Below are 25,747 nucleotides of genomic sequence, written 5' to 3'. Positions count from 1 at the left end.
AAGGCCACCCTATGTCTCAATCTTTGCTTCAGGAAGGTGGGTGAGGGTCTGAGATCGAGTCAGGCTCACTGACTCTGGAAGCAGAGCATAAGCTAGTTAGAAGGTCCACTTTGGCTTTTTTAAAAAATTCATTCGTGGGACATAGGCGTCACTGGCTGGCCAGTATTTATTGCCCATCCCTAGTTGCTCGAGGGCAGTTGAGAGTCAACCACATTGCTGTGGCTCTGGAGTCACACGTAGGCCAGACCAGGTAAGGACGGCAGATTTCCTTCCCTAAAGGACATTAGTGAACCAGATAGGTTTTTCAGACAATTGACAATGGTTTCATGGTCATCAATACATTCTCGATTCCAGATATTTTATCTTGAATTCAAGTTCCACCATCTGCCGTGGTGGGATTCGAACCTGGGTCCCCAGAACATTAGCTGAGTTTCTGGATTAATAGTCTAGCGATAATACCACTAGGCCATCGCCTCCCCGTTGTCCTAGTTCTATTAAAGGTTGATGGGCCCACTCTCCCTCACTCTTGCTCACATCCAAAGTCACCACACCAACTCATGCCTCTCCATCCAAACCCATGACCCCTTATAGCCTTCATGCCAACTCATGCCGCCAACCACTCCCCATGGTTCCTCAAAGCAGCTGTTAAAGCAGAGTTCCCTGCTGAGAAATCATGTTATGAGTCTGGACTCTCAGCCAAGCATGCATAATGATGTCATCAGTTTTACTGAAAGGATTTACACCTGCCCTCATTAGGCATGCTTGGGTGAGAGCTGCAGAGAACTGTTGGTCATAAAAAACTTTTGAATTCATTAATGGGATGTGGGCGACCCTGGCTAGACCAACATTTATTGCCCTTCCCTAGTTGCCCATCAGAAGGTGGTGGTGAGCTGCCTACTTGAACCACTGCAGTCGTGAATGATACTGAACATTGTGCTGAAGATGGTTGGACCTAGGACACTACCCTGAGGAACTTCTGCAGTGATGTCCTGGAACTGAGATAATTGATTTCCAACCACCACAACCGTCTTCCTTTATGCCAAGTATAACTCCAACCAGCGGAAAGTTTCCCCTGATTCCCATTGACTTCAGTTTTGCTAGGACTTCTTGATGTCAAGGACAGTCCCGTTCACCTCACCTCTGGCATTCAGCTCTTTTGTCCATGTTTGAACCAAGGCTGTAATACAGTCAGAAGCTGAGTGACCCTGGCAGAATCCAAACTGAGCATCCGTGAGCAGGTTATTCCTGAGTAAATGCCACTTGATAGCACTGTTGATAAATCTCTTTCATCATTTTATTTATGACTGAGAGTAAGCTGATGGGGCAGTAATTGGCCGGGTTGGATTTGTCCTGTTTCTTGTGTACAGGACATACCTGGGCAATATTCCACATTGCCAGGTAAATGCCAGTGTTGCAGCTGTACTGGAACAGTTTGGTTAGGGACATAGCAAGTTCTGGAGCACAAGTCTTCAGTACTATTGCTGGAATATTGTCAGGGCCCATAGCCTTTGCAGTATCCAGTGTCTTCATGTGGGGTGAATCAAATCGGCTGAAGGCTGACATCTGTGATGCTGGGGATCTCCGGAGCAGGCCCAGATGAATTATTCACTTGGCACTACTAGCTGAAGATTGCTGCGAATGCTTCAGCCTTATCTTTTGCACTGATGTGCTGGGTTCCTCCATCATTGAGGATGGAGATATTTGTGGAGCCTCCTCCTCCAGTGAGTTGTTTAATTGTCCACTACCATTCACGGGTGGATGTGGCAGGACTGATCCATTGGTTATGGGATCATTTAGCTTTGTCTATTACTTGCTGCTTATGCAGTTTGGCATGCAAGTAATCCTGTGTTATAGCCTCACCAGGTTGGCACCTCATTTTTACACCAGCTGTTGCTCCTGGCATGCCCTCTTGCATACTTCATTGAACTTGTTTTTCAAATTGGCAGGCAGTAACTAGTGGGGTGCCACAGGGATCAGTGCTGGGACCCCAGCTATTCGCAATATATATTAATGATTTGGATGAGGGAACAAAATGTAACATCTCAAAGTTTGCAGATGATACCAAGTTGGGTGGGAGGGTGAACTGTGACAAGGATACAGAGATCCTTCAGAATGATCTGGATAGGTTGGGTGAGTGGGATAATCAATGGCAGATGCAGTATAATTTGGATAAATGTGAGGTTATTCACTTTGGAAGCAAAAACAAGCGGCAGATTACTACCCGAATGGCTGTAAATTGGGAGAGGGGAGTGTGCAGCAGGACCTGGGTGTCCTTGTGCACCAGTCGCTGAAGGTAAGCATGCAGGTGCAGCAGGCAGTAAAGAAGGCAAAAGGCATGTTGGCCTTCATTGCAAGAGGTTTCGAGTACAGGGACAGGGATGTGTTGTTGCAATTATACAGGGCCTTGGTGAGTCCACATCTAGAGTATTGTATGCAGTTTTGGTCTCCTTTTCTGAGGAAGGATGTTCTTGCTCTCAAGGGAGTGCAGTGAAGGTTTACCAGGCTGATTCCGGGGATGGCGGGACTGATGTATGAGGAGAGATTGACTAGGCTAGGATTGTTTTCGCAGGAGTTCAGACGAATGAGGGGGAATCCCATAGAGATTTATAAAATCCTAACAGGACTAGACAGAGTAGATGCAGGGAGGATATTCCCAATGGTGGGGGAGTTAAGAACCAGGGGTTACAGTCTGAGGATTCAGGATAGACCATTTAGGCTGGAGGTGAGGAGACATTTCTTCACCCAAAGAGTGGTGAGCCCGTGGAATTCATTGCCACAGAAAGTAGTTGCTGCCAAAACAGTGAATGTTTTCAAGATAGATATAGCTAGATATAGCACTTGGAGCGAAGGGGATCAAAGGTTATGGGCAAAAAGCAGGATTAGGCTATTGAGTTGGATGATCAGCCATGATCGTAATGAATGGCGGAGCAGGCTCGAAGGGCCGAATGGCCTCCTCCTGCTCCTATCTTCTATCTTATTCGATGTCTATGTTACTCTATGAACCACGGTTGACCCCTGGCTTGGTGGTAATGGTAGAGTGGGGGATGTGCCGGGCCGTGAGCTTACAGATTGTGGTCGAGTACAATTCTGCTGCTGATGATGGCCCACAGTACCTCACGCGTACCCAGTTTTGAGTTTTTGGATCTGTTTTAAGTCTGTCCCATTTAGCACGGTGATAGTGTCACACAGCATGATGCAGGGTATCCTCAATGTGAAGATATGAAGACTGGACTTCATCTCCACCAGGACTGTGTGGTGGTCACTCCTATCTATACTGTCATGGACAGATGCATCTGCGACAGACGGGTTGGTAAGGATGAGGTCAAGTATGGATTTCCCTCTTGTTAGTTCCTTCACTACTTGCCGCAGTCCCAGTCTAGCAGCTGCATCCTTCATGACTCAGCCAGCTCAGTCTGTGGTGGTACTACGGAGCCACTCTTGGTGACTAAGATTTAAGTTAGTTGAAGGGTCAGGCAGGAGGGGACATAGGTTCAAGATGAGGGGCAGGAGGTTTGGGGGTGATTTGAGGAAAAACATTTTTACCCAGGGGGTGGTGACAGTCTGCAATACGCTGCCTGGGAAGGTGGCAGAGGCAGGTTGCCTCACATAGAGTGAAAGAGGTTTATAGCATGGAAACAGGCCCTTCGGCCCAACTTGTCCATGCCGCCCTTTTTTTTTAAAACCCCTAAGCTAATCCCAATTGCCCGCATTTGGCCCATTTGGCCCCAAGTTGTGGATCACAAAGGCACTCAAGACATAGGTAGGAAAAGGGATGGGGATGCAAGGCAGAAATTCAGCGAGTTAGGGTGGAAGCTTAGGGCTAGAACAAACAAAGTTGTTATCTCTGGTTTGTTACCCGTGCCACGTGATAGTGAGGAGAGGAATAGGGAGAGAGAGCAGTTGAACACGTGGTTACAGGGATGGTGCAGGAGGGAGGGATTCAGATACCTGGACAATTGGGGCTCTTTCTGGAGTAGGTGAGACCTCTACAAACAGGATGGTCTGCACTTGAACCAGAGGGGTACCAATATCTTGGGGGGGAAATTAGCTAATGCTCTTCGGGAGGGTTTAAACTAATTCAGCAGGGGGGTGGGTACCTGAATTGTAGCTCCGGTGTACAGGAGGTTGAGAGTTGTGAGGTCATGGATGAGGTTTCAGGGTCGCAGGAGTGTACTGGCAGGCAGGAAGGCGGTTTGGTGTGTGTACTTCAACGCCAGGAGCATCTGGAATAAGGTGGGTGAACTTGCAGCATGGGTTGGTACATGGGATTTCGATGTTGTGGCCATCTCAGAGACATGGATAGAGCAGGGACAGGAATGGTTGTTGCAGGTTCCAGAGTTTAGATGTTTCAGTAAGTGCAGGGAAGGTGGTAAAAGAGGGGGAGGTGTGGCATTGTTAGTCACGGACAGTATTACGGTGGCAGAAAGGACATTTGATGAGGACTCGTCTACTGAGGTAGTTTGGGCTGAGGTTAGAAACAGGAAAAGAGGTCACCCTGTTGGGAGTTCTTTTATAGACCTCCGAAAAGTTCCAGAGATGTCGAGGAAAGGATTGCAAAGATGATTCTGGATAGGAGCGAAAGTAACAGGGTAGTTGTTCTGGGGGACTTTAACTTTACAAATATTGACTGGAAAAGCTATAGTTCGAGTACTTTAGAGGGGTCAGTTTTTGTCCAATGTGTGCAGGAAGGCTTCCTGACACAGTATGTAGATAGACCAATAAGAGGCGAGGCCACATTGGATTTGGTACTGGGTAATGAACCAGGCCAGGTGTGAGATTTGGAGGTAGGTGAGCACTTTGGTGACAGTGACCACAATTCGAGTACATTTACCTCAGCAATGGAAAGGGATAGGTATATACCAAAGGGCAAGAGATATAGCTGGGGAAAAGGAAATTATGATGCGATTAGGCGAGATTTAGCTGGCATAGGTTGGGGAAGAAACTGCAGGGGATGGGCACAATTGTAATGTGGAACTTCTTCAAGGAACAGCTACTATGCGTCCTTGATAAATATGTACCTGTCTGGCAGGGAGGAAGCAGTCATGTGAAGGAACCGTGGTTTACTAAGGAGGTTGAATCTCTTGTGAAGAGGAAGAAGGAGACTTATATCAAGATGAGATGTGAAGGCTCAGTTAGGGAGCTTGAGAGTTACAAGTTAGCCAGGAAGGGCGTAAAGAAAGAGTTAAGAAGAGCCAGGAGGGGACATGAGAAGTCTTTGGCAGGTAAACATAGAAACATAGAAACCCTACAGTGCAGAAGGAGGCCATTCGGCCCATCGAGTCTGCACCGACCACAATCCCACCCAGCCCCTACCCCCACATATTTACCCACTAATCCCTCTAACCTACGCATCACAGAATTCTAAGGGGCGATTTTTAACCTGGCCAATTAACCTAACCCGCACATCTTTGGACTGTGGGAGGAAACCGGAGCACCCGGAGGAAACCCACGCAGACACAAGGAGAATGTGCAAACTCCACACAGACAGTGACCCGAGCCGGGAATCGAACCTGGGACCCTGGAGCTGTGAAGCAGCAGTGCTAACCACTGTGCTACCGTGCCGCCCGATAGGATCAAGGAAAACCCTAAAGCTTTCTATAGCTAGGTCAGGAGTAAAAGAATGACTAGGGTAAGATTAGGGCCAGTCAAGGACAGGAGTGGGAAGTTGGGCGTGGAGTCTGAAGAGATAGGAGAGGCACTAAATGAATATTTTTCGTCGGTATTCACACAGGAGAGGGACAGTGTCGAGGGGAGTACTGAGATGTAGGCTGTTGGACTGGAGGGACTGAGGTTCATAAGGAGGAGGTGTTAGCAATTCTGGAAAGGGTAAAAATAGATAAGTCCCCTGGGCCGGATGGGATTTATCCTAGGATTCTCTGGGAGGCAAGAGAGGAGATTGCAGAGCGTTTGGCTTTGATCTGTGTCGTTGTCTACTGGAACAGTGCCAGAAGACTGGAGGATAGCAAATGTTGTCCCCTTGTTCAAGAAGGGGAGTAGGGATAACCCTGGTAATTATAGACCGGTGAGCTTTACTTCTGTTGTGGGCAAGGTTTTGGAAAGGATTATAAGAGATAGGATTTATAATCACCTAGAAAGGAATAATTTGATTAGGAATGTTCAGCACGGTTTTGTGAAGGGTAGGTTGTGCCTCACAAACCTTATTGAGTTCTTTGAGAAGGTGACCAAAGAGATGGATGAGGGTAAAGCGGTTGATGTGGTGTATATGGATTTCAGCAAAGCGTGTGATAACGTTCCCCATGGTAAGCTTTTGCAGAAAATACGGACACATGGGATTGAGGGTGATTTAGTGGTTTGGATCAGGAATTGGCTAGCTGTAAGAACAGTAAGAAGTTTAACAACACCAGGTTAAAGTCCAACTGGTTTATTTGGTAGCAAAAGCCACACAAGCTTTCAGAGCCCCAAGCCCCTTCGTCAGGTGAGTGGGAATTCTGTTCACAAACAGGGCATATGAAGACACAAACTCAATTTGCATGAATAATGTTGGAATGCGAATACTTACAGCTAATCAAGTTTTTAAGATACAAACAATGTGAGTGGAGAGAGCATCAAGACAGGCTAAAGAGGTGTGTATTGTCTCCAGACAAGACAGCCAGTGAAACTCTGCAGGTCCAGGCAAGCTGTGGGGATTACAAATAGTGTGACATGAACCCAATATCCCGGTTGAGGCCGTCCTCGTGTGTGCGGAACTTGGCTATCAGTTTCTGCTCAGCGACTCTGCGCTGTCGTGTGTCGCGAAGGCCGCCTTGGAGAACGCTTACCCGAATATCAGAGGCCGAATGCCCGTGACCGCTGAAGTGCTCCCCAACAGGAAGAGAACAGTCTTGCCTGGTGATTGTCAAGCAGTGTTCATTCATCCATTGTTGCAGCGTCTGCATGGTTTCTCCAACGGACTATGCCTCGGGACAAGCTTTCCTGCAGCGTATCAGGTAGACAACGTTGGCCGAGTTGCAAGAGTAGGTACCGTGTACCTGGTGGATGGTGTTCTCACGTGAGATGATGGCATCCGTGTCAATGATCCGGCACGTCTTGCAGAGGTTGCTGTGGCAGGGTTGTGTGGTGTCGTGGTCACTGTTCTCCTGAAGGCTGGGTAGTTTGCTGCGGACAATGGTCTGTTTGAAGTTGTGCGGTTGTTTGAAGGCAAGAAGTGGGGGTGTGGGGATGGCCTTGGCGAGATGTTCGTCTTCATCAATGACATGTTGAAGGCTCCGGAGGAGATGCCGTAGCTTCTCCGCTCCGGGGAAGTACTGGACGACGAAGGATACTCTGTCCACCGTGTCCCATGTTTGTCTTCTGAGGAGGTCGATGCGGTTTTTCGCTGTGGCACGTCGGAACTTTTGATCGATGGGTCGAGCGCTATATCCTGTTCTTATGAGGGCATCTTTCGGCGTCTGGAGGTGTCTGTTGCGATCCTCCTCATCCGAGCAGATCCTGTGTATACGGAGGACTTGTCCGTATGGCTGTCCATGGCTGTTGTGTGTGTCTGGATGAAGAACTGGTTGTTGAAGGTGAAGATATTGTGGTCCAGGATGAAGCGGATGAGTTGTAAAATTTCCAGTTTCCAGATGCAATTTTACAACTCATCCGCTTCATCCTGGACCACAATATCTTCACCTTCAACAACCAGTTCTTCATCCAGACACACGGAACAGCCATGGGGACCAAATTCGCACCTCAATATACCAACATCTTCATGCACAAGTTCGAACAAGACTTCTTCACCGCACGGGACCTTCAACCGATGCGATACACTGGATACATCAATGACATTTTTTTCCTTTGGACTCATGGTGAACAATCACTGAAACAACTATATGATGACATCAACAAGTTCCATCCCACCGTCAGACTCACCATGGACTACTCTCCGGAATCGGTTGCATTCTTGGACACACGCATCTCCATTAAGGACGGTCACCTCAGCACCTCACTATACCGCAAACCCACGGATAACCTCACGATGCTCCACTTCTCCAGTTTCCACCCTAAACACGTTAAAGAAGCCATCCCCTACGGACAAGCCCTCCGTATACACAGGATCTGATCGGATGAGGAGGATCGCAACAGACACCTCCAGACGCTGAAAGATGCCCTCATAAGAACAGGATATAGCGCTCGACTCATCGATCAACAGTTCCGACGCGCCACAGCGAAAAACCGCATCGACCTCCTCAGAAGACAAACACGGGACACGGTGGACAGAGTATCCTTTGTCGTCCAGTACTTCCCCGGAGCGGAGAAGCTACGGCATCTCCTCCGGAGCCTTCAACATGTGATTGATGAAGACGAACATCTCGCCAAGGCCATCCCCACACCCCCCACTTCTTGCCTTCAAACAACTGCACAACTTCAAACAGACCATTGTCCGCAGCAAGCTACCCAGCCTTCAGGAGAACAGTGACCACGACACCACACAACCCTGCCACAGCAACCTCTGCAAGACGTGCCGGAACATCGACACGGATGCCATCATCTCACGTGAGAACACCATCCACCAGGTACACGGTACATACTCTTGCAACTCGGCCAACGTTGACTACCTGATACGCTGCAGGAAAGTATGTCCCGAGGCATGGTACATTGGGGAAACCATGCAGACGCTGCGACAACGGATGAATGAACACTGCTTGACAATCACCAGGCAAGACTGTTCTCTTCCTGTTGGGGAGCACTTCAGCGGTCACGGGCATTCGGCCTCTGATATTCGGGTAAGCGTTCTCCAAGGCAGCCTTCGCGACACACGACAGCGCAGAGTCGCTGAGCAGAAACTGATAGCTAAGTTCCGCACACATGAGGATGGCCTCAACCGCGATATTGGGTTCATGTCACACTATTTGTAATCCCCACAGCTTGCCTGGACCTGCAGAGTCTCACTGGTTGTCTTGTCTGGAGATAATACACACCTCTTTAGCCTGTCTTGATGCTCTCTCCACTCACATTGTTTGTATCTTAAAGACTTGATTAGTTGTAAGTATTCGCATTCCAACCATTATTCATGCAAATTGAGTTTGTGTCTTTATATGCCCTGATTGTGAAAAGAATTCCCACTCACCTGACGAAGGGGCTTGGGGCTCCGAAAGCTTGTGTGGCTTTTGCTACCAAATAAACCAGTTGGACTTTAACCTGGTGTTGTTAAACTTCTTACTGTGTTTGCCCCAGTCCAACGCCGGCATCTCCACATCATAGCTGAAAGAAAACAGAGGGTGGTGGTTGATGGGAAATATTCATCCTGGAGTCCAGTTACTAGTGGTGTACCGCAAGGATCTGTTTTGGGACCACTGCTGTTTGTCATTTTTATTAATGACCTGGATGAGGGCGTAGAAGGATGGATTAGTAAATTTGCGGATGACACTAAAGTCGGTGGAGTTGTAGACAGTGCGGAGGGAAGTGGCAGGTAACAGAGGGACATAGATAAGCTGCAGAGCTGGGATGAGAGGTGGCAAATGGAGTTTAATGTGGAAAAGTGTGAGGTGATTCACTTTGGAAGGAGTAACAGGAATACAGAGTACTGGGCTAATGGTAAGATACTTGGTAGTGTGGATGAACAGAGGGATCTGGGTGTCCATGTGCATAGATCCTTGAAAGTTGGCACCCAGGTTGATAGGGTTGTTAAGAAGGCGTACGGTGTGTTAGCTTTTATTGGTAGAGGGATTGAGTTTCGGAGCCAGGAGGTCATGCTGCAACTGTACAAAACTCTGGTGCGGCCACACTTGGAGTATTGCGTACAGTTCTGGTTGCCGCATTATCGGAAAGATGTGGAAGCATTGGAAAGGGTGCAGAGGAGATTTACCAGGATGTTGCCTGGTATGGTGGGAACATCGTATGAGGAAAGGCTAAGGGACTTGGGGTTGTTTTCGTTAGAGAGAAGAAGGTTGAGAGGTGACTTAATAGAGGCATACAAGATGATCAGAGGATTAGATAGGGTGGATAGTGAGAGCCTTTTTCCTCGGATGGTGATGGCTAACACGAGGGGACATAGAAACATAGAAAACTACAGCACAAAACAGGCCCTTCGGCCCCACAAGTTGTGCCGAACATATCCCTACCTTTTAGGCCCACCTATAACCCTCCATCCTATTAAGTCCCATGTACTCATCCAGGAGTCTCTTAAAAGACCCTAGTGAGTTTGCCTCCACCACCACTGACGGCAGCCGATTCCACTCGCCCTCTGTGTGAAAAACTTCCCCCTAACATTTCCCGTGTTCCTACCCGCCAGCACCTTGAACCTGTGTCCTCTCGTAGCAGCCATTTCCACCCTGGGAAAAAGCCTCTGAGAGTCCACCCGATCTATGCCTCTCAACATTTTATATACCTCTATTAGGTCTCCTCTCATCCTACGTCTCTCCAAGGAGAAAAGACCGAGCTCCCTCAGCCTATCCTCATAAGGCATGCCACTCAATCCAGGCAACATCCTTGTAAATCTCCTCTGCAACCTTTCAATCTTTTCCACATCCTTCCTGTAATGAGGCGACCAGAACTGAGCACAGTACTCCAAGTGGGGTCTGACGAGGGTCTTATATAGCTGCATCATTATCCCCGGACTCCTAAACTCAATCCCTCGATTGATAAAGGCCAGCACACCATACGCCTTCTTAACCACCTCCTCCACCTGCGGGGCCAATTTTAGAGTCCTATGGACCCGGAGCCCAAGGTCCTTCTGATCCTCGACCGTACTAAGAGTCTTTTCCTTTATATTGTACTCCTTCATCCCATTCGACTTGCCAAAATGGACCACTACGCATTTATCTGGGTTGAAGTCCATCTGCCACTTCTCCGCCCAGTCTTGCATCCTATCTATGTCCCTCTGTAACTTCTGACATCCCTCCAGACTATCCACAACCCCACCAACCTTCGTGTCGTCGGCAAACTTACCAACCCATCCCTCCACTTCCTCATCCAGGTCATTTATGAAAATGACAAACAGCAAGGGTCCCAGAACAGATCCCTGGGGCACACCACTGGTGACCGACCTCAAATTAGAAAAAGACCCATTTAGACACACTCTCTGCCTCCTTTGGGCAAGCCAGTTCTGAATCCACAGGGCAGCAGCCCCTTGGATCCCATGCCCTCTCACTTTTTCTAGAAGCCTCGCATGGGGGACCTTATCGAACGCCTTGCTAAAATCCATATAAACCACATCTACCACTTTCTCTTCGTCAATGTGTTTAGTCACATTTTCGAAGAACTCCACCAGGCTCGTAAGGCACTATAGCTTTAAATTGATGGGTGATAGATATAGGACAGATGTTAGAGGTAGGTTCTTTACTCAGAGAGTAGGAAGGGCGTGGAATGCCCTGCTTGCAGCAGTAGTGGACTCGTCAACATTAAGAGCATTCAAATGGTTATTGGATAAACATATGGATGATATTGGAATAGTGTAGCTAAGAGGGGCTTTAGATGGGTTTCACTGGTCAGCGCAACATCGAGGGCCGAAGGGCCTGTACTGCGCTGTAATGTTCTATGTTCTTTGTTCTATATCCCTCTATACCCATCGTACCCATGTAACTAAATGCTTTTTAAAAGATAAAATTGTACCCGCCTCTACTACTCCCTCTGGCAGCTTGTTCCAGACACTCACCACCCTGTGTGTGAAACAATTGCCCCTCTGGACACTTTTGTCTCTCTCCCCTCTCACCTTAAACCTGTGCTCTCTAGTTTTAGACTCCCCTACCTTTGGGAAAAGATATTGACTATCTACCTTGTCTGTGCCCCTCATTATTTTATAGACCTCTATAAGGCCACCCCTCAGCCTCCTACGCTCCAGAGAAAAAAGTCCTAGTCTATACAACCTCTCCTTATAACTCAATCCATCAAGTCCCGGTAGCATCCTGGTAAATCTTTTCTGCACTCTTTCTCGTTTAATAATATCTATAATAGGGTGACCAGACTTGCACACAGTATTCCAAGTGTGGCCTTACCAATGTCTTGTACAACTTCAATAAGACGTCCCAACTCCTGTATTCAATGTTCTGACCGATGAAATCAAACATTCTGAATGCCTTCTTCACCACTCTGTCCACCTGTGACTCCATTTTCAAGGAGCTATGAACATGTACCCCTAGATCCTTTAAAACGTATCTGGGTGAGCACTTGGCACATCATAACATTCAGCCTAATAGGCCAAGTGCTGGCAGGTGGGATTAGGTAGGAGTTCAGGTGTTTCTAATATGTCGGTGCAGACTCGATGGGCCAAAGGGCCTCTTTTGTATGATTCCATGATTCTAAGTCTCCCACCCAGACCCCAAGGTCCTTCTGATCCTCCACAGTACTAAGAGTCTTTCCCTTTATATTGTACTCCTTCATCCCATTCGACCTGCCAAAATGGACCACTACGCATTTATCTGGGTTGAAGTCCATCTGCCACTTCTCCGCCCATCCTCAAAGCTTCCTCCAGGTGGTGTTTAACACAGAGCACTACTGATTCATCAGCTGAGGGGGGACGGAATGTGGTAATCAGCAGGAAGTTTCCTTGCCCATGTTTGACCTGGTGGCATGAGACTTCATGGGGTTAAGACTCGATGTTGAGGACTCCTAGGCAACTCCCTCCCATCCACCATTGTGCCACCACCTCTGCTGGGTCTTTTCTGCAGGAGAGACAGGACATACCCAGAAATGGTGATGGTATCTTGGACATTCCATGAGTATGATTATGTCAGTTGCTTGACTAGTCTGTGAGGAAACTCTCCCAATTTTGGCACAAGTCCCCAGATGTTAGTAAGGAGGACTTGCAGGGTCGATAGGGTTGGGTTTGCCACTGTCATTTCCTGTGCTCAGTGGTCCGTCTGATTTAATTCCTTATTGTTCCATTTATAGTCAGCGATACAGCATGGAAACAGGCCCTATGGCCCAACCGGTCTATGCCGACCATGGAGCCCCCCAGCTAGTCCAAATTGTCTGCGTTTGACCCATCGCCCTCTAATGCTTTCCCATCCATGTACATATCCAAATGCCTTCGTAATGTTGCTATTGAACCTGCCTCAACCACTTTCTCTGGCAGCTCATTCCATACATGTACCACCCTTTGTCTGAACAGATTGCCCCTCAGGTCCCTTTTTTGTCGCGGTTGAATACAACTGAGTGATATGCTTGGCCACTTGAGAGAGCATTCAAGAGTCAAAGAACAAAGAACAATACAGCACAGGAACAGGCCCTTCGGCCCTCCAAGCCTGCGCCGCTCATGTGCTCAACTAGACCATTTGTTTGTATTGCTCTATTCCCAGTCTGTTCATGTGGCTATCTCGATAAGTCTTAAACTATCCCAGCGTGTCCGCCTCAATCACCTTACTTGGCAGTGCATTCCAGGCCCCCACCACCCTCTGTGTAAAATACGGCCCACTGACATCTGTGTTGAACCTTGCCCCCCTCACCTTGAACCCGTGACCCCTTGTGTTCGTCACCTCCGACCTGGGAATAACCTTCCCACTGTTCACTCTATCAATGCCCTTCATAATTTTATACACCTCTATTAGGTTGCCCCTCATCCTCCGTCTTTCCAGGGAGAACAACCCCAGCTTACCCAATCTCTCCTCATAGCTAAGACCCTCCATACCAGCCAACATCCTGGTAAAGCTTTTCTGTATTCGCTCCAAAGCCTCCACGTCCTTCTGGTAGTGTGGCGACCAGAACTGGACACAGTATTCCAAATGTGGCCTAACCAACGTTCTATACAGCTGCAACATCATATGCCAACTTTTATATTCTATGCCCCGTCCAATAAAGGCAAGCATGCCATATGCCTTCTTCACCATCCTCTCCACCTGTGCTGCCACCTTTAAGGATCTGTGGACTTGTACACCCAGGTCCCTCTGTGTGTCTATACTCCTGATGGTTCTGCCATTTATTGTATAGCTCCCCCTTACATTAGATCTATCGAAATGCATCACTTCGCATTTATCTGGATTAAATTCCATCTGCCATTTCTCCGCCCAATGTTCCAGCCTATCTATATCCTGCTGTATTCTCTGACAATGTTCATCACTATCCGTAACTCCAGCAATCTTTGTGTCGTCCACAAACTTACTGATCACACCAACTACATGTTCCTCCAAATCATTTATATATATCACAAACAGCAGAGGTCCCAGTACAGAGCCCTGCGGAACACCACTAGTCACAGACCTCCAACCGGAAAAAGACCCCTCCACTGCTACCCTGTTTTCTATGGCGAAGTCAGTTCTCCACTCTCTAGCAAGCTCACCTTTTATTCCGTGAGATTTAACCTTTTGCACCAGCCTGCCATGAAGGACCTTGTCAAACGCTTTACTAAAATCCATATAGACGACATCCACAGCCCTTCCTTCGTCAATCGTTTTTGTCACCTCCTCAAAAAACTCAACCAAATTTGTGAGGCATGACCTCCCTCGTGCAAAACCATGCTGTCTATCGCGAATGTGATTATTCAGTTCTAAATGCGCATATATCCTATCTCTAAGAATCTTCTCCAACAATTTTCCTACCACGGACGTCAAGCTCACCAGCCTATAATTACCCGGGTTATCCTTGCTACCCTTCTTAAATAACGGGACCACATTTGCTATCCTCCAATCCTCTGGGACCTCACCTGTGTCCAGTGAAGAGACAAAGATTTCTGCTAGAGGCCCAGCAATTTCATCTCTTGCCTCCCTGAGGAGTCTAGGATAGATGCCATCTGGCCCTGGGGATTTGTCTGTCTTAATGTTTCCTAAAAAAACCAAACACTTCCTCCCTTGTAATTGAGATTTTTTCTAACGGGTCAACACATCTCTCTGAGACACTACCAGTCAACATGTCCCTCTCCTTTGTGAATACTGATGCAAAGTATTCGTTTAGGATCTCTCCTACTTCCTTTGGTTCTAAGCATAATTTGTCCCTGAGAGGTCCGATTCTTTCCCTAACAACCCTCTTGTACCTAACGTATGTATAAAATGCCTTAGGATTCTCCTTAATCATGTCTGCCAAGGACATTTTGTGACCCCTTTTTGCCCTTCTCAGTCCCTGTTTGAGTTCTTTTCTACTTTCTCTGTATTCCTCCAGTGTTCCATCTGTTTTTAGCTGCCTGGACCTCATGTATGCCTCTTTTTTTTCTTTTTGATTAGACCCACAATTTCACTGGTTATCCACAGCTCCTGAATCCTACCTTTCCTATCCTTCCTCTTTACAGGCACATGCCTGTTCTGCAGTCCTATCAACTGCTCCTTAGAAGACTCCCACATGCCAGATGTGGATTTACCCTCGAACAGCCTCTCACAATCAACAGCCACCAAATCCTGCCTAATCCGGCTGTAGTTAGTCTTCCCCCAATTCAGCACCTTACCCATAGGACAACACTCATCTTTTTCCATTACTGTCCTAAAGTTTACAGAATTGTGGTCACTATTTGCCACATGTTCCCCCACTGAAACTTTGATGACCTGACCGGGCTCATTCCCCAGTATTAGGTCCAGTATAGCCCCCTCTCTAGTTGGACTGTCAACATATTGTTCCAAAGAACCTTCCTGTATGCATTTTATAAATTCTTCCCCGTCCCAGGCCCCCAGCCCTAAGCGATTTCCAGTCTATGTGAGGGAAATTAAAGTCTCCCACTACAACAACCCTATTTTTTCTGCATCTGTCCAGAATCTCCTTACATATCCGTTCCTCAACTTCCCGTGGGCTGTTGGGAGGCCTGTAGCATACCCCCAGCATAGTGACTGCGCCCTTCCTGTTTCTGAGCTCCACCCTCAGTGACTCATTACCTGACCCTTCCAAATTGTCCACCCTCTGTACCGCTGTAATATGCTCCCTAACCAGCATTGCTACTTCCCCACCTCTCCTCGCCCCTTCTCTGTCTCGCCTCAAACATTTATACCCCGGAATATTCAGCTGCCAGTCCTGTCCTTCTTTTAACCAAGTCTCCGTCACTGCAACCACATCCAAGTTCCGCGCAAGCATTAAGGCTCTAAGCTCGTCTGCCTTGCCCGTGACGTTCCTTGCATTGAAGCAGATGCACTCCAGACCTCCAGGCCCACTGAGGTCATTCTCCCCCAGAATGCTCTTCCTCTTAGATAGCCTTGTCTTGGCCCCAACCTCGTCCCCAGCCTCTATGCTTATTGACCTTTTGTTCTGATCCCCACCCCCCTGCCACATTAGTTTAAACCCACCCGAACAACACTAGCAAAACTCCCAGCTAGGATATTCGTGCCCCTCCAGTTTAGGTGTAACCCGTCTTTCTTGGCACGGTAGCACAGTGGTTAGCACTGCTACTTCACAGCTCCAGGGACCTGGGTTCGAATCACGGCTTGGGTCACTGTCTGTGTGGAGTTTGCACATTCTCCTCGTGTCTGCGTGGGTTTCCTCCGGGTGCTCCGGTTTCCTCCCACAGTCCAAAGATGTGCGGGTGAGGTTGATTGGCCATGCTAAAATTGCCCTTAGTGTCCTGGGATGCGTAGGTTAGACGGACTAGTGGATAAATATGTAGGGATATGGGGGTAGGGCCTGGGTGGGATTGTGGTCGGTGCAGACCCGATGGGCCGAATGGCCTGTTTCTGTACTGTAGGGTTTCTAAGATTCTAAGATTTCTAAGGTGCCATCCTCTCTTGAAGACTTCCCAGTGATCCACGAATTTGAAACCACATTGCTATGCATCTGGAGTCACATGTAGGCCAGACCAGATAAGGATGGCAGATTTCCTTCCCTAAAGGACATAAGTGAACCAGATAGACTTTTAAGAGAATCAACAATGGTTTCATTGTCATCATTATTTTTATTGAGGTTTTAAATTGCACCATCTGCTGTGGTGGGAGTCATGATGGCATTACCCTGTGTCTCTAGATTACTAGTCAAGTGATGATACCACTGTACCACTGCCCCCTTTCTGTGTTCATTCCGTGGTCTCTTCTGTCAATGTCTCAATGTATGTTTGCATAATAACATGTGTGAAGTGTTTGAAGCCTCGTTACTTTGACGGTCTGTCTGACTGGCACTTTTATAGGGTGAAAAAAACAGCAGTTTTTGTTTTGAGATTTGTCAATGGGCGTTGTTTTTTATCCTGAGCAATTTCACACATGCCATTGTGACTGTATGGTTGATTAATTCTGTATATATTGGGCCATGAGGTTGGATGGGGGCTATGAGGTGGTGTGAGCTTCTATGGAGACCTACTGGGGGCATGAGCAAGATCTTTTGAACTTACTTTTCAAGAGCTTTCCAAAGCCAAACTATGGTTTGTGACTCATTTGAGGGATGACGAATCACAACTCACCTGGAAGCTGGCCGACTCCATGAAAATTACAGGAGGCTCGCAGATGCCTACCCCCACAATGCAGCCAGTCAAGGTGAGTGTGCAGGGTGCAGGCTCTCTCTCCACATCCTTATCTTGTGCCACCAAAAAGTGGGGGCACTGTGAATGGGGGCAGGGAACCCAGAATCAGGTCCTGCCCATCATTTTTAAGTGGCTCCAGTCATTCTGTCTCCCTGAAAATCCAGATCTCTGATTCAGAAACCCATCTCATTAATCTCCATCCTTCTGCTCTACTTACATTCTCATTTTCTATACCATTGTGCCTAATTTACATCTCAATGACTTGCCATTCTCCTGAATTTCAGTCCCTCTGTGGTGGAAAAATTGCTGGAGTCAATCATTAAGGAGAAAGTGACGGAGCATCTGGAAAAGCAAAGCTCAGTTTACCAGTGTCTGCACGGCTTTGTGAAGGGCAAGTCTTGATGACATACCCGAGTTCTTTGAGGATGTAACCAGCAAGGTAGATAACGGGGATCCTGTGGATGTGATCTATTTGGACTTCCAGAAGGCATTTGATAAGGTGCCACACAAGAGACTGGTCCAGACTTGGGTTAGATCCCAAGAGGCTGATGGTAGAAAAGTGGCTTAGATTGAGGATTGGCTGGCTGATTGAAATCTGAGGGTTGGAATTAATGGGTCCTTCTCCAGCTGGCAATCTGTAATTAGTGGGCTCCCCCACAGGATTCAGTTCTGGACCACAACTATTTACAATCTCTATCAATGATCTACAAGCAGGGACAGAGTGTAACATAGCAAAATTTGCTGATGTCACGAAAATAGGTGGGAAAGCAGGCTGTGATGAGAAGATTAAATTGTTTATAAATGGATATTGACAGGCTTGGGGAATAGCCAGAATCTGGCAGATGGAGTTTAATGTGGATAAATGCGAGGTTATCCATTTTGGCCAGAAAAATAAAAGGGAAAATTACTATTTAAATGGGAAACAGATTCAAAAGGTGTCTGTGCAGAGGGATCTGGGTGCCCTTGTGCATGAGTCTCAGAAAGTGGGTATGCAGGTGCAGAATGTTATCAGGAAGGCTAATGGAATCTTGGCATTTATGGCAAAGGGTCTAGAGTATACAAGGAGAGAAGTGTTGTTACAATTGTATAAGGCATTGGTGAGGCCACACTTGGGGCCCGATTTTACGGGCGCGAAATCGCGATAAAGTTGGGCGTCGGGCCTAAAATGCGATCTGCAGCCGACTCATGGCAGATCGCGTCGTTACCGAGCCCCGATCCGGGCGCGGGCCTGGAGCGCGCCCGAATCGGCCGGCGCGACGATTTAAATGCATTTGCATGCATTTAAATCGACTTAATGAAGCTCGCGCCCAACTTTGCCGACGAATCCGACTTTACCAGGTTGTGGCCCATTTCGCGTCCGCGCATTAAACGACCTGCTAAATAAAAGTCCGAATGGGACTCCAATTCAGCAGGGTAACCATCGAAGCCAATCCCCCCACGACCATCCTTCGCGGACCCCCACCCCCCCGCGAACCACCCCGGCAGCACCCCCCGACCCCACCCCGATCAGATCCCCCTGGGAGGCAGGCCCCACCGGCAGACAACCCCCGCCCCCCCCTGGGATCGGACCCCCCCGGGAGGCACACTCCCAACCTAGCTTGATCGCTGGTCTCCCTCCACCATCCTTCCAATCTGCAGTCCGTCGACAGCCTCCTGCACGTTCCTGGCCTTGCTCTGCCTTTCCCTGGGGGTGGGGGATGGAGAAGGGGAGAGACGTGTCTGCCCCTGGGGCGGGGGGGGATGGAGAAGGGGAGTGACGTGTCTGCCCCTGGGGGGGGCAGGGGGGGGATGGAGAAGGGGAGAGACGTGTCTGCCCCTGGGGGGCGGGGGGGGGATGGAGAAGGGGAGTGACGTGTCTGCCCCTGGGGGGCGGGGGGGGGGATGGAGAAGGGGAGTGACGTGTCTGCCCCTGGGGGGCGGGGGGGGGATGGAGAAGGGGAGTGACGTGTCTGCCCCTGGGGTGGGGGGGGATGGAGAAGGGGAGTGACGTGTCTGCCCCTGGGGGGGGAGTGGGGGATGGCGAAGGGGAGAGACGTGTCTGCCCCTGGGGTGGGGGGGGGTGGAGAAGGGGAGTGACGTGTCTGCCCCTGGGGGTGAGGGGTGGGGCGCTGCCAGTCTGCAGCCAATCCCTCCTCCCCACGGAGGAGGGATTCCGCCCCCCCTCCCAGGGCAGACACGTCACTCCCCTTCTCCATTCCCCACCCCCCCCCCCAGGGGCAGACACGTCACATTCCCTTTGGAGGATAATGTCCAAATCACAGGAACTAAAAACCTGACAGTCCAAAATCTGGGATAATATTTCAAAATGTATATCCCCCCATCCCTGTCCTGTAATATTATCCCAGATTTTGGACTGTCAGGTGTTTAGTTCCTGTGATTATAACGTGGACATTATCCTCCAAAGGGAATTCCTTTCCTCCTCTCTGCTGTCTGAGCTGCTTTGCCTTTCGCGCCCGGGCGGCGCTGCCTGCGGTCTGTTCCGAACTGCACATGTGCAGTTGCAGCTCCGGCCGCTCCAACAGCGCTAAGCCCCGCCCAATAGACCGGCACCGAAAAAAGGCGTATGGGCGCGCTGGAGCGCAGCTGCCGGGCGCGGATCCGTTTGACGACCGGACCCGGCACTTAGTCCCAATTTGGTAAAATCGGCACCTTGGAGTATTGTGTTCAGTTTTGGTCACCTTCTTTGAGGAAGGATGTGGAGGCACTGGAGGCGGTTCAGAAGAGGTTCACTGGACTGATTCCAGGTTTGAAGGGGCTGTTGTATGAGGAGCGGTTGAGCAGTTTGGGCTTGGGCTTGTACTCGCTGGAGCACAGAAGAATGAGGAGGGATTTGATTGAGGCATATAAAATACTCAACGGGATTGATAAAGTAAATGTTAACCAAATGTTCCCCCTTCCACAACAGTCTAGGACAAGAGGTCATAGTTTTTTCTAAGACAGAGATAGATATGTTCTTGACTAATAAGGGGTTCGGGGTTATGGGGAAAAGGCAGGAGAATGGGGTTGAGAAAAAAATATCAGCTATAATTGAGCGGCCTAATTCTGCTCCTATGTCTTCTGGTCTCATAGCTGTAGAGTAGGAGGGGAAAGGTTCAAGACAGAGATAAGGAGAAGCTACTTCTCACAGAGGGTTGTGAATCAGTGGAACTCACTGTCCCAGAGTGCAGTGGATTCAGGTTTTAACATGGTTTTTTTTTATAAACTGAGCTTTCTATTCTTCTCACCTGTTCAAACCCACAGAAGTCACAGCAACAGATCCGAGCCAATGGGTGAGTCTTGATCATTATCTTTCCTTCTTTTTGGGCCTTGGCTGTGAAATATAGCCGTCCTTTCATGGCCTTTCGCCTAAGAGAGCAAAATAGAAGTTACAAACACAATAGAACCAGAGGCAGGAACCTAGATGTTTCTTTCCTGATTCCCCATCTCTTCTGAAGATTTCCGAATTCGCTGTGCAACATATGCTGTGTGCATTCAAGATAACAAATTCCCATATTTAGATATTGACTATCAGCAGACTAATCAGCTTTTGGAGCATTACAACTCTGCACCATACAGTTCTCACTCATTATCCATACACATGTGCAGCAGAGGTCATTTAATAATTTCCCCACTATATAACACAGTGATGCTCAAGATCAACAAACTTAGAATGAGCATTGTGCTTGGCTTTTAATTGCCCTCTTATATGGCCTAATAAGCCAGCAATGCACTCACATTCTGAGAATAAATGTAAAACGTCTACTATTCGATGTGACATCATAAAGCATGACACACTGCTTCAGGTACCCAAGTGTAAAAAAGGAAAGGACTTGTATAATTTCTACAGTGTCTTTTACAACTTCAAGGCATTCCTAAGCTTTGTACAGCAAATGAACACCTTTTGAAATATAGGGCCCGATTTTACCAACAATTTGCACCTGTTTTCGGACGCGAAATCGCAGTAAAATCGGGCGTGAGGCCTTTATCGCGATCTGCACCCGCGTCCGAGCAAATCGCGACTTTACCGACACCCGATTCGGGCGCGGATCTGTTCCGTGCCTGAATTGGGCGGCCAACGATTTAAATGCATTAGCATGCATTTAAATCGATTTAATGAACTGCCCGCCCAAATCTACCATCAAATCCCATTTTACCTTCTTCTGTTCCGTTCCAGATCCGCTCTTTTAGCGACCTGCAAAATAAAAATCCGAAGCCGATTTTTATTTTGCAGGGGAACCTCCGAAGCAGTTCAGAGCCTGCAACGGCTCTCTGACCCCAGATCATCCTCTGGGAGAGGGGGGGGAGGGGCACGGGTCGGATCATCCTCTGGGAGGGGGGGGGGGGGGGAGGAGGGAGGTGGGTCGGATGGATCTCGGGGGGGGGGGGGGGGGGAGGAGGGAAACAGGTTGGATGGATCTCTGGGGTGGCAGGGGGGTCCGCTGCCACTCTGCGGGCAATCGGTGGGGAGGGAGGGGGGCAGGGGTGTCCGCTGCCATTCTGCAGGCGATCCCTCCTCCCCACCGGAGGAACGAATCCCTCCTCCCAGAGTGGCCGCACGTCCACTCCGGGAGGAGGGATTCGTTTCTCCGGTGGGGAAGAGGGATCGCCCGCAGAGTGGCAGCGGACACCCCTGCCCCCTCCCTCTCCACCGATCACCCGCAGACTGGCAGCAGACCCCCTACCCCCCCCACCCCCCAGAGATCGATCCGACCCGTCTATCTCCTCCCCTCCCCGAGATCCATCTGACCCACCTCACCCCCCCCCAGAGGATGATCCGACCCGCCCCCCCTCCTTCTCCCCCCCAACCAGAGATACATCTGAGCCGCCCCCTCCTCCTCCTCCCCCCCTCCCTCAGGGGATGATCTGTGTCAGAGAGCCGCTATCTCTGCTTTCTGCACTTTTCTTCCTGCAGCTGGTTTTAATGATACATCGCACAAACAATTAAATATATGCAAGTCAAATCCACACAAATATAGTCAGGAACAGGAGGCACAGAATTAATGTGGCGGCACGGTAGCACAGTGGTTAGCACTGCTGCTTCACAGCTCCAGGGACCTGGGTTCGATTCCCAGCTTGGGTCACTGTCTGTGTGGAGTTTGCACATTCTCCTCGTGTCTGCGTGGGTTTCCTCCGGGTGCTCCGGTTTCCTCCCACAGCCCAAAGATGTGCGGGTTAGGTTGATTGGCCATGCTAAAATTGCCCCTTAGTGTCCTGAGATGTGTAGGTTAGAGAGATTAGCGGGTAAATGTGTAGGGATATGGGGGTAGGGCCTGGGTGGGATTGTGGTTGGTGCAGACTCGATGGGCCGAATGGCCTCTTTCTGTACTGTAGGGTTTCTATGATTTCTATGTGAATGGGTATTGTCTAATTAACATTCAAAGCATTTTCTCCTTGCATTTAAGCCATGTAATAGTAGAAATAAAAACAGGAATCTGTTTTTTCATTCCCTGTATCCTTCCTGTATCACATTATAATAAAATAAATGGATTAGATCATAAATAAAAAACACAACTTATTAATGACATCACAATAATATGTGCATTTGTCAAAGTTCCACTGATGTCAACACCAGTCAAGCAGTCCAGTGATGATTGTTTATAAAATCCAAAATTTTGAAGGCTACTTTTTCTTCCAGAATTTGCTATACTTGTCAACTTTAAATTCATCTTCAAATTGCTCCTCTTTCATTCTAGCTCTTTTGGGAACACGTTTGCGCATTCTTGCTTTCCTTTCAGCTTCTGGCAGAATCGACTGGCATCATAATAATTTTTTTAGGCTCCTTGTATCGGATATTGATTGTGGACCCATCAGGTCGAACCAGCAAAACAGGATACAGCCTGGCGTAGACCTGCCTTCCAAAGCAAACTGCTGATGTTCTATTTGAATTGTTCCGCCTGGGTACACTGGATACAGGATACACAGCAGGAAGCAATCTTTCAGAAACGTTTAGCTGTAACGAAGGCACAAACTGCCACAGCCGCGCGCTCCAGCCCAGCACCCGGGTGCGCTTTTTCAAATTTTTTCGAACTGCGCATGCGCAGTTCAGAGCTCCGATCGTTCCGGCAGCGCTAAGCCCCGCCCACAGCGCGGATCGGACTGGAGCCGGCTGAAAGCGTATGGGTGCGCTGGAAAGCGGATTTCGAGGTCAGATCTGAACTACGCCCAGATCCGGCACTTAGAATCAAAATGGTAAAATCGGGCCCATAGTTACAGTTGTAATGGGCCCGATTCTGGTCCATTACAACATGATGGCCAATTTTCAAAAGACAGGGTCCCACAAACACAATGACAAAGTATTTACAATGCAGGAATCTCTTCCCATTCCTTTTCATTTCAGCCCATCAACAATCTACTGACTCTGGGAAAAGACATTTTTCCTGAATTTTCTATTGGATTTATTAGTGACCATCTTGTTTATGGCCCCTAATTCCGGCCTCCTCCTTCAAGTGAAAATATTTTCTCTATGTCTATCCTATCATATCCTTTCACAAGTTTAAAAACCTCCAACAGGGCACCCTCAGTCTTCTCTTTTCTAGAGAAAAGAGCCCCCAGCCTATTTCATCTTCCCTGACAGTTATAACCTCTGAGTTCTGGTATTTTGTTTGCACCAGCCCAATGCCTTTATATCCTTTGCATAACATGGAGGCCAGATCTATCCACAGTTTCCAAAGGTGAATACGTCCAGGTATTGTACAATTTAACACAACTTTTCTGTTTTTCAATTCTACAGCCCAAGAAATAAACCCACATGTTTGTTAGTGCTTTTATGCTTTTACTAATTTGTATTATTTCTTTCAGCAATTTGAGTCTCTGAAGCCCCCAGATCCCTTTGTTATTAATCTAACCCATTTAGACATTTATATTCCATGAAGAATGCGGCTTCCTTATTCTTCCCATCAAAATATATATTATCCCCTCACACTTGTGTAGCTTGAAATTAATTTGTCATTTATATGCCTGTTCTGGAAGTTAATTAATGCCTTCCCGTATTTTGTCACAGTCTTCCTCTGTGCGATAACCCGTTGATCTGCGTGGGGAATCACTAACTGATCTCCCAGTTGGGCTCGTTGAATGCAACCTCCCTGGGAATTGGTAATTAGCCAACCAGGTGGAGCTCACATATCGAGCCCTGTATAAAGTAAGACCCTGAGTGGCTCCATTATCCTTTTACTCCCGGTTGGGACTGTTGTAGAAATTCATAGTAGGTTAGAGAAATTTCAAATAATCAGGGATTTAAATGACTAATAAAATACTAGCAATAAGTGAAATGACCTCCGATCAGACTCACAGTCTAACAGGGGAACTGTCTGCATGAAGGCAGTATGAACAGAGTAAGAAATTTAAATAAGTTGAGATTTGAACAAGTATTTCTGATTTAAACATGTATTTTGAATTTTTAAATGCATTTTAACTGTATTTTTAAAGCAATTGTACACATTATCCAAAGGCAGGTTGCTGCAAGGCATCTAGGGATGAAAACTAAGCAGACAAACCACATTCTTTGGAACAATGAAACCAGAGAATGTGCATAGTTTTATCAGCAAAAGTTACGAATCGTATGGTTCCTAACCCATTTTATGAACAGGGCTGTTCAAAGTTGTCCTGATAAGACAGTTCTTCTCAGACGTGTAAATTTCAGCTGTCTGGTTCGGCCATTGACGTGAAGAGAGTTGGTGGGAACAGTAACTTTGACCTTTGTAGCTAAGCATCTGAGGTTACTAAGCAAGAGGGAAGAAGCGTCTGGATCCTATGGACCAATGAAATTCCATAATGTCAGAGGGTAGAATGTAGGATGAGGGTAGGGCAGTGGATGTTGTCTACATGGACTTCAGTAAGGCCTTTGACAAGGTCCCTCATGGCAGACTGGTGCAGAAGATGAAGTCGCATGGGATCAGAGGTGAGCTGGCAAGGTGGATACAAAACTGGCTCGGTCAAAGAAGACAAAGGGTAGCAGTGGAAGGCTGTGTTTCTGAATGGAGGGCTGTGACAAGTGGTGTTCCTCAAGGATCAGTGCTGGGACCTTTGCTGTTTGTAATATGTATAAATGATTTGGAGGAAAATGTAACTGGATTGATTAGTAAGTTTGCAGACGACACAAAGGTTGGTGGATTTGCGGATAGCGATGAGGACCATCAGAGGATACAGCAGGATATAGATCAGTTGGAGACTTGGGCGGAGAGATGGCAGATGGAGTTTAATCTGGACAAATGTGAGATAATGCATTTTGGAAGGTCTAATACAGATAGGAAATATACACTAAATGGCAGAACCCTTAAGAGTATTGATAGGCAAAGGGATCTGGGTGTACAGGTACACAGGTCACTGAAAGTGGCAATGCAGGTTGAAGACGGGAATGGGTTAATGAACTTTGTACTACTTAGAGATTTGTAACAGGCATTATAGGACTTGTTTTCGTGTCTGTAGAGCTTGTTTTCGTGTATCCAAAACAGATAAGAGAAGCAGTGAAAAAGG

At 47.9% G+C, this 25,747-nt stretch overlaps 1 protein-coding gene across 1 annotated transcript in view; it reads right to left on the bottom strand.

The window, feature by feature from the left end:
• Positions 1-25,747, bottom strand: part of tmem63c (transmembrane protein 63C) — a 161,320-nt gene that overhangs the window by 62,833 nt on the left and 72,740 nt on the right. Inside the window, exon 14 of the mRNA XM_078233152.1 lies at positions 20,521-20,641. Within this exon, the coding sequence (XP_078089278.1) occupies positions 20,521-20,641 (121 nt within the window). The remainder of the gene's footprint in view (positions 1-20,520; positions 20,642-25,747) is intronic.

The sequence above is a fragment of the Mustelus asterias genome, chromosome 18 (genome assembly GCF_964213995.1).
Source record: "Mustelus asterias chromosome 18, sMusAst1.hap1.1, whole genome shotgun sequence".
Lineage (NCBI taxonomy): Eukaryota > Metazoa > Chordata > Chondrichthyes > Carcharhiniformes > Triakidae > Mustelus > Mustelus asterias.
This window is presented reverse-complemented; position numbering and strand designations above follow the sequence as displayed.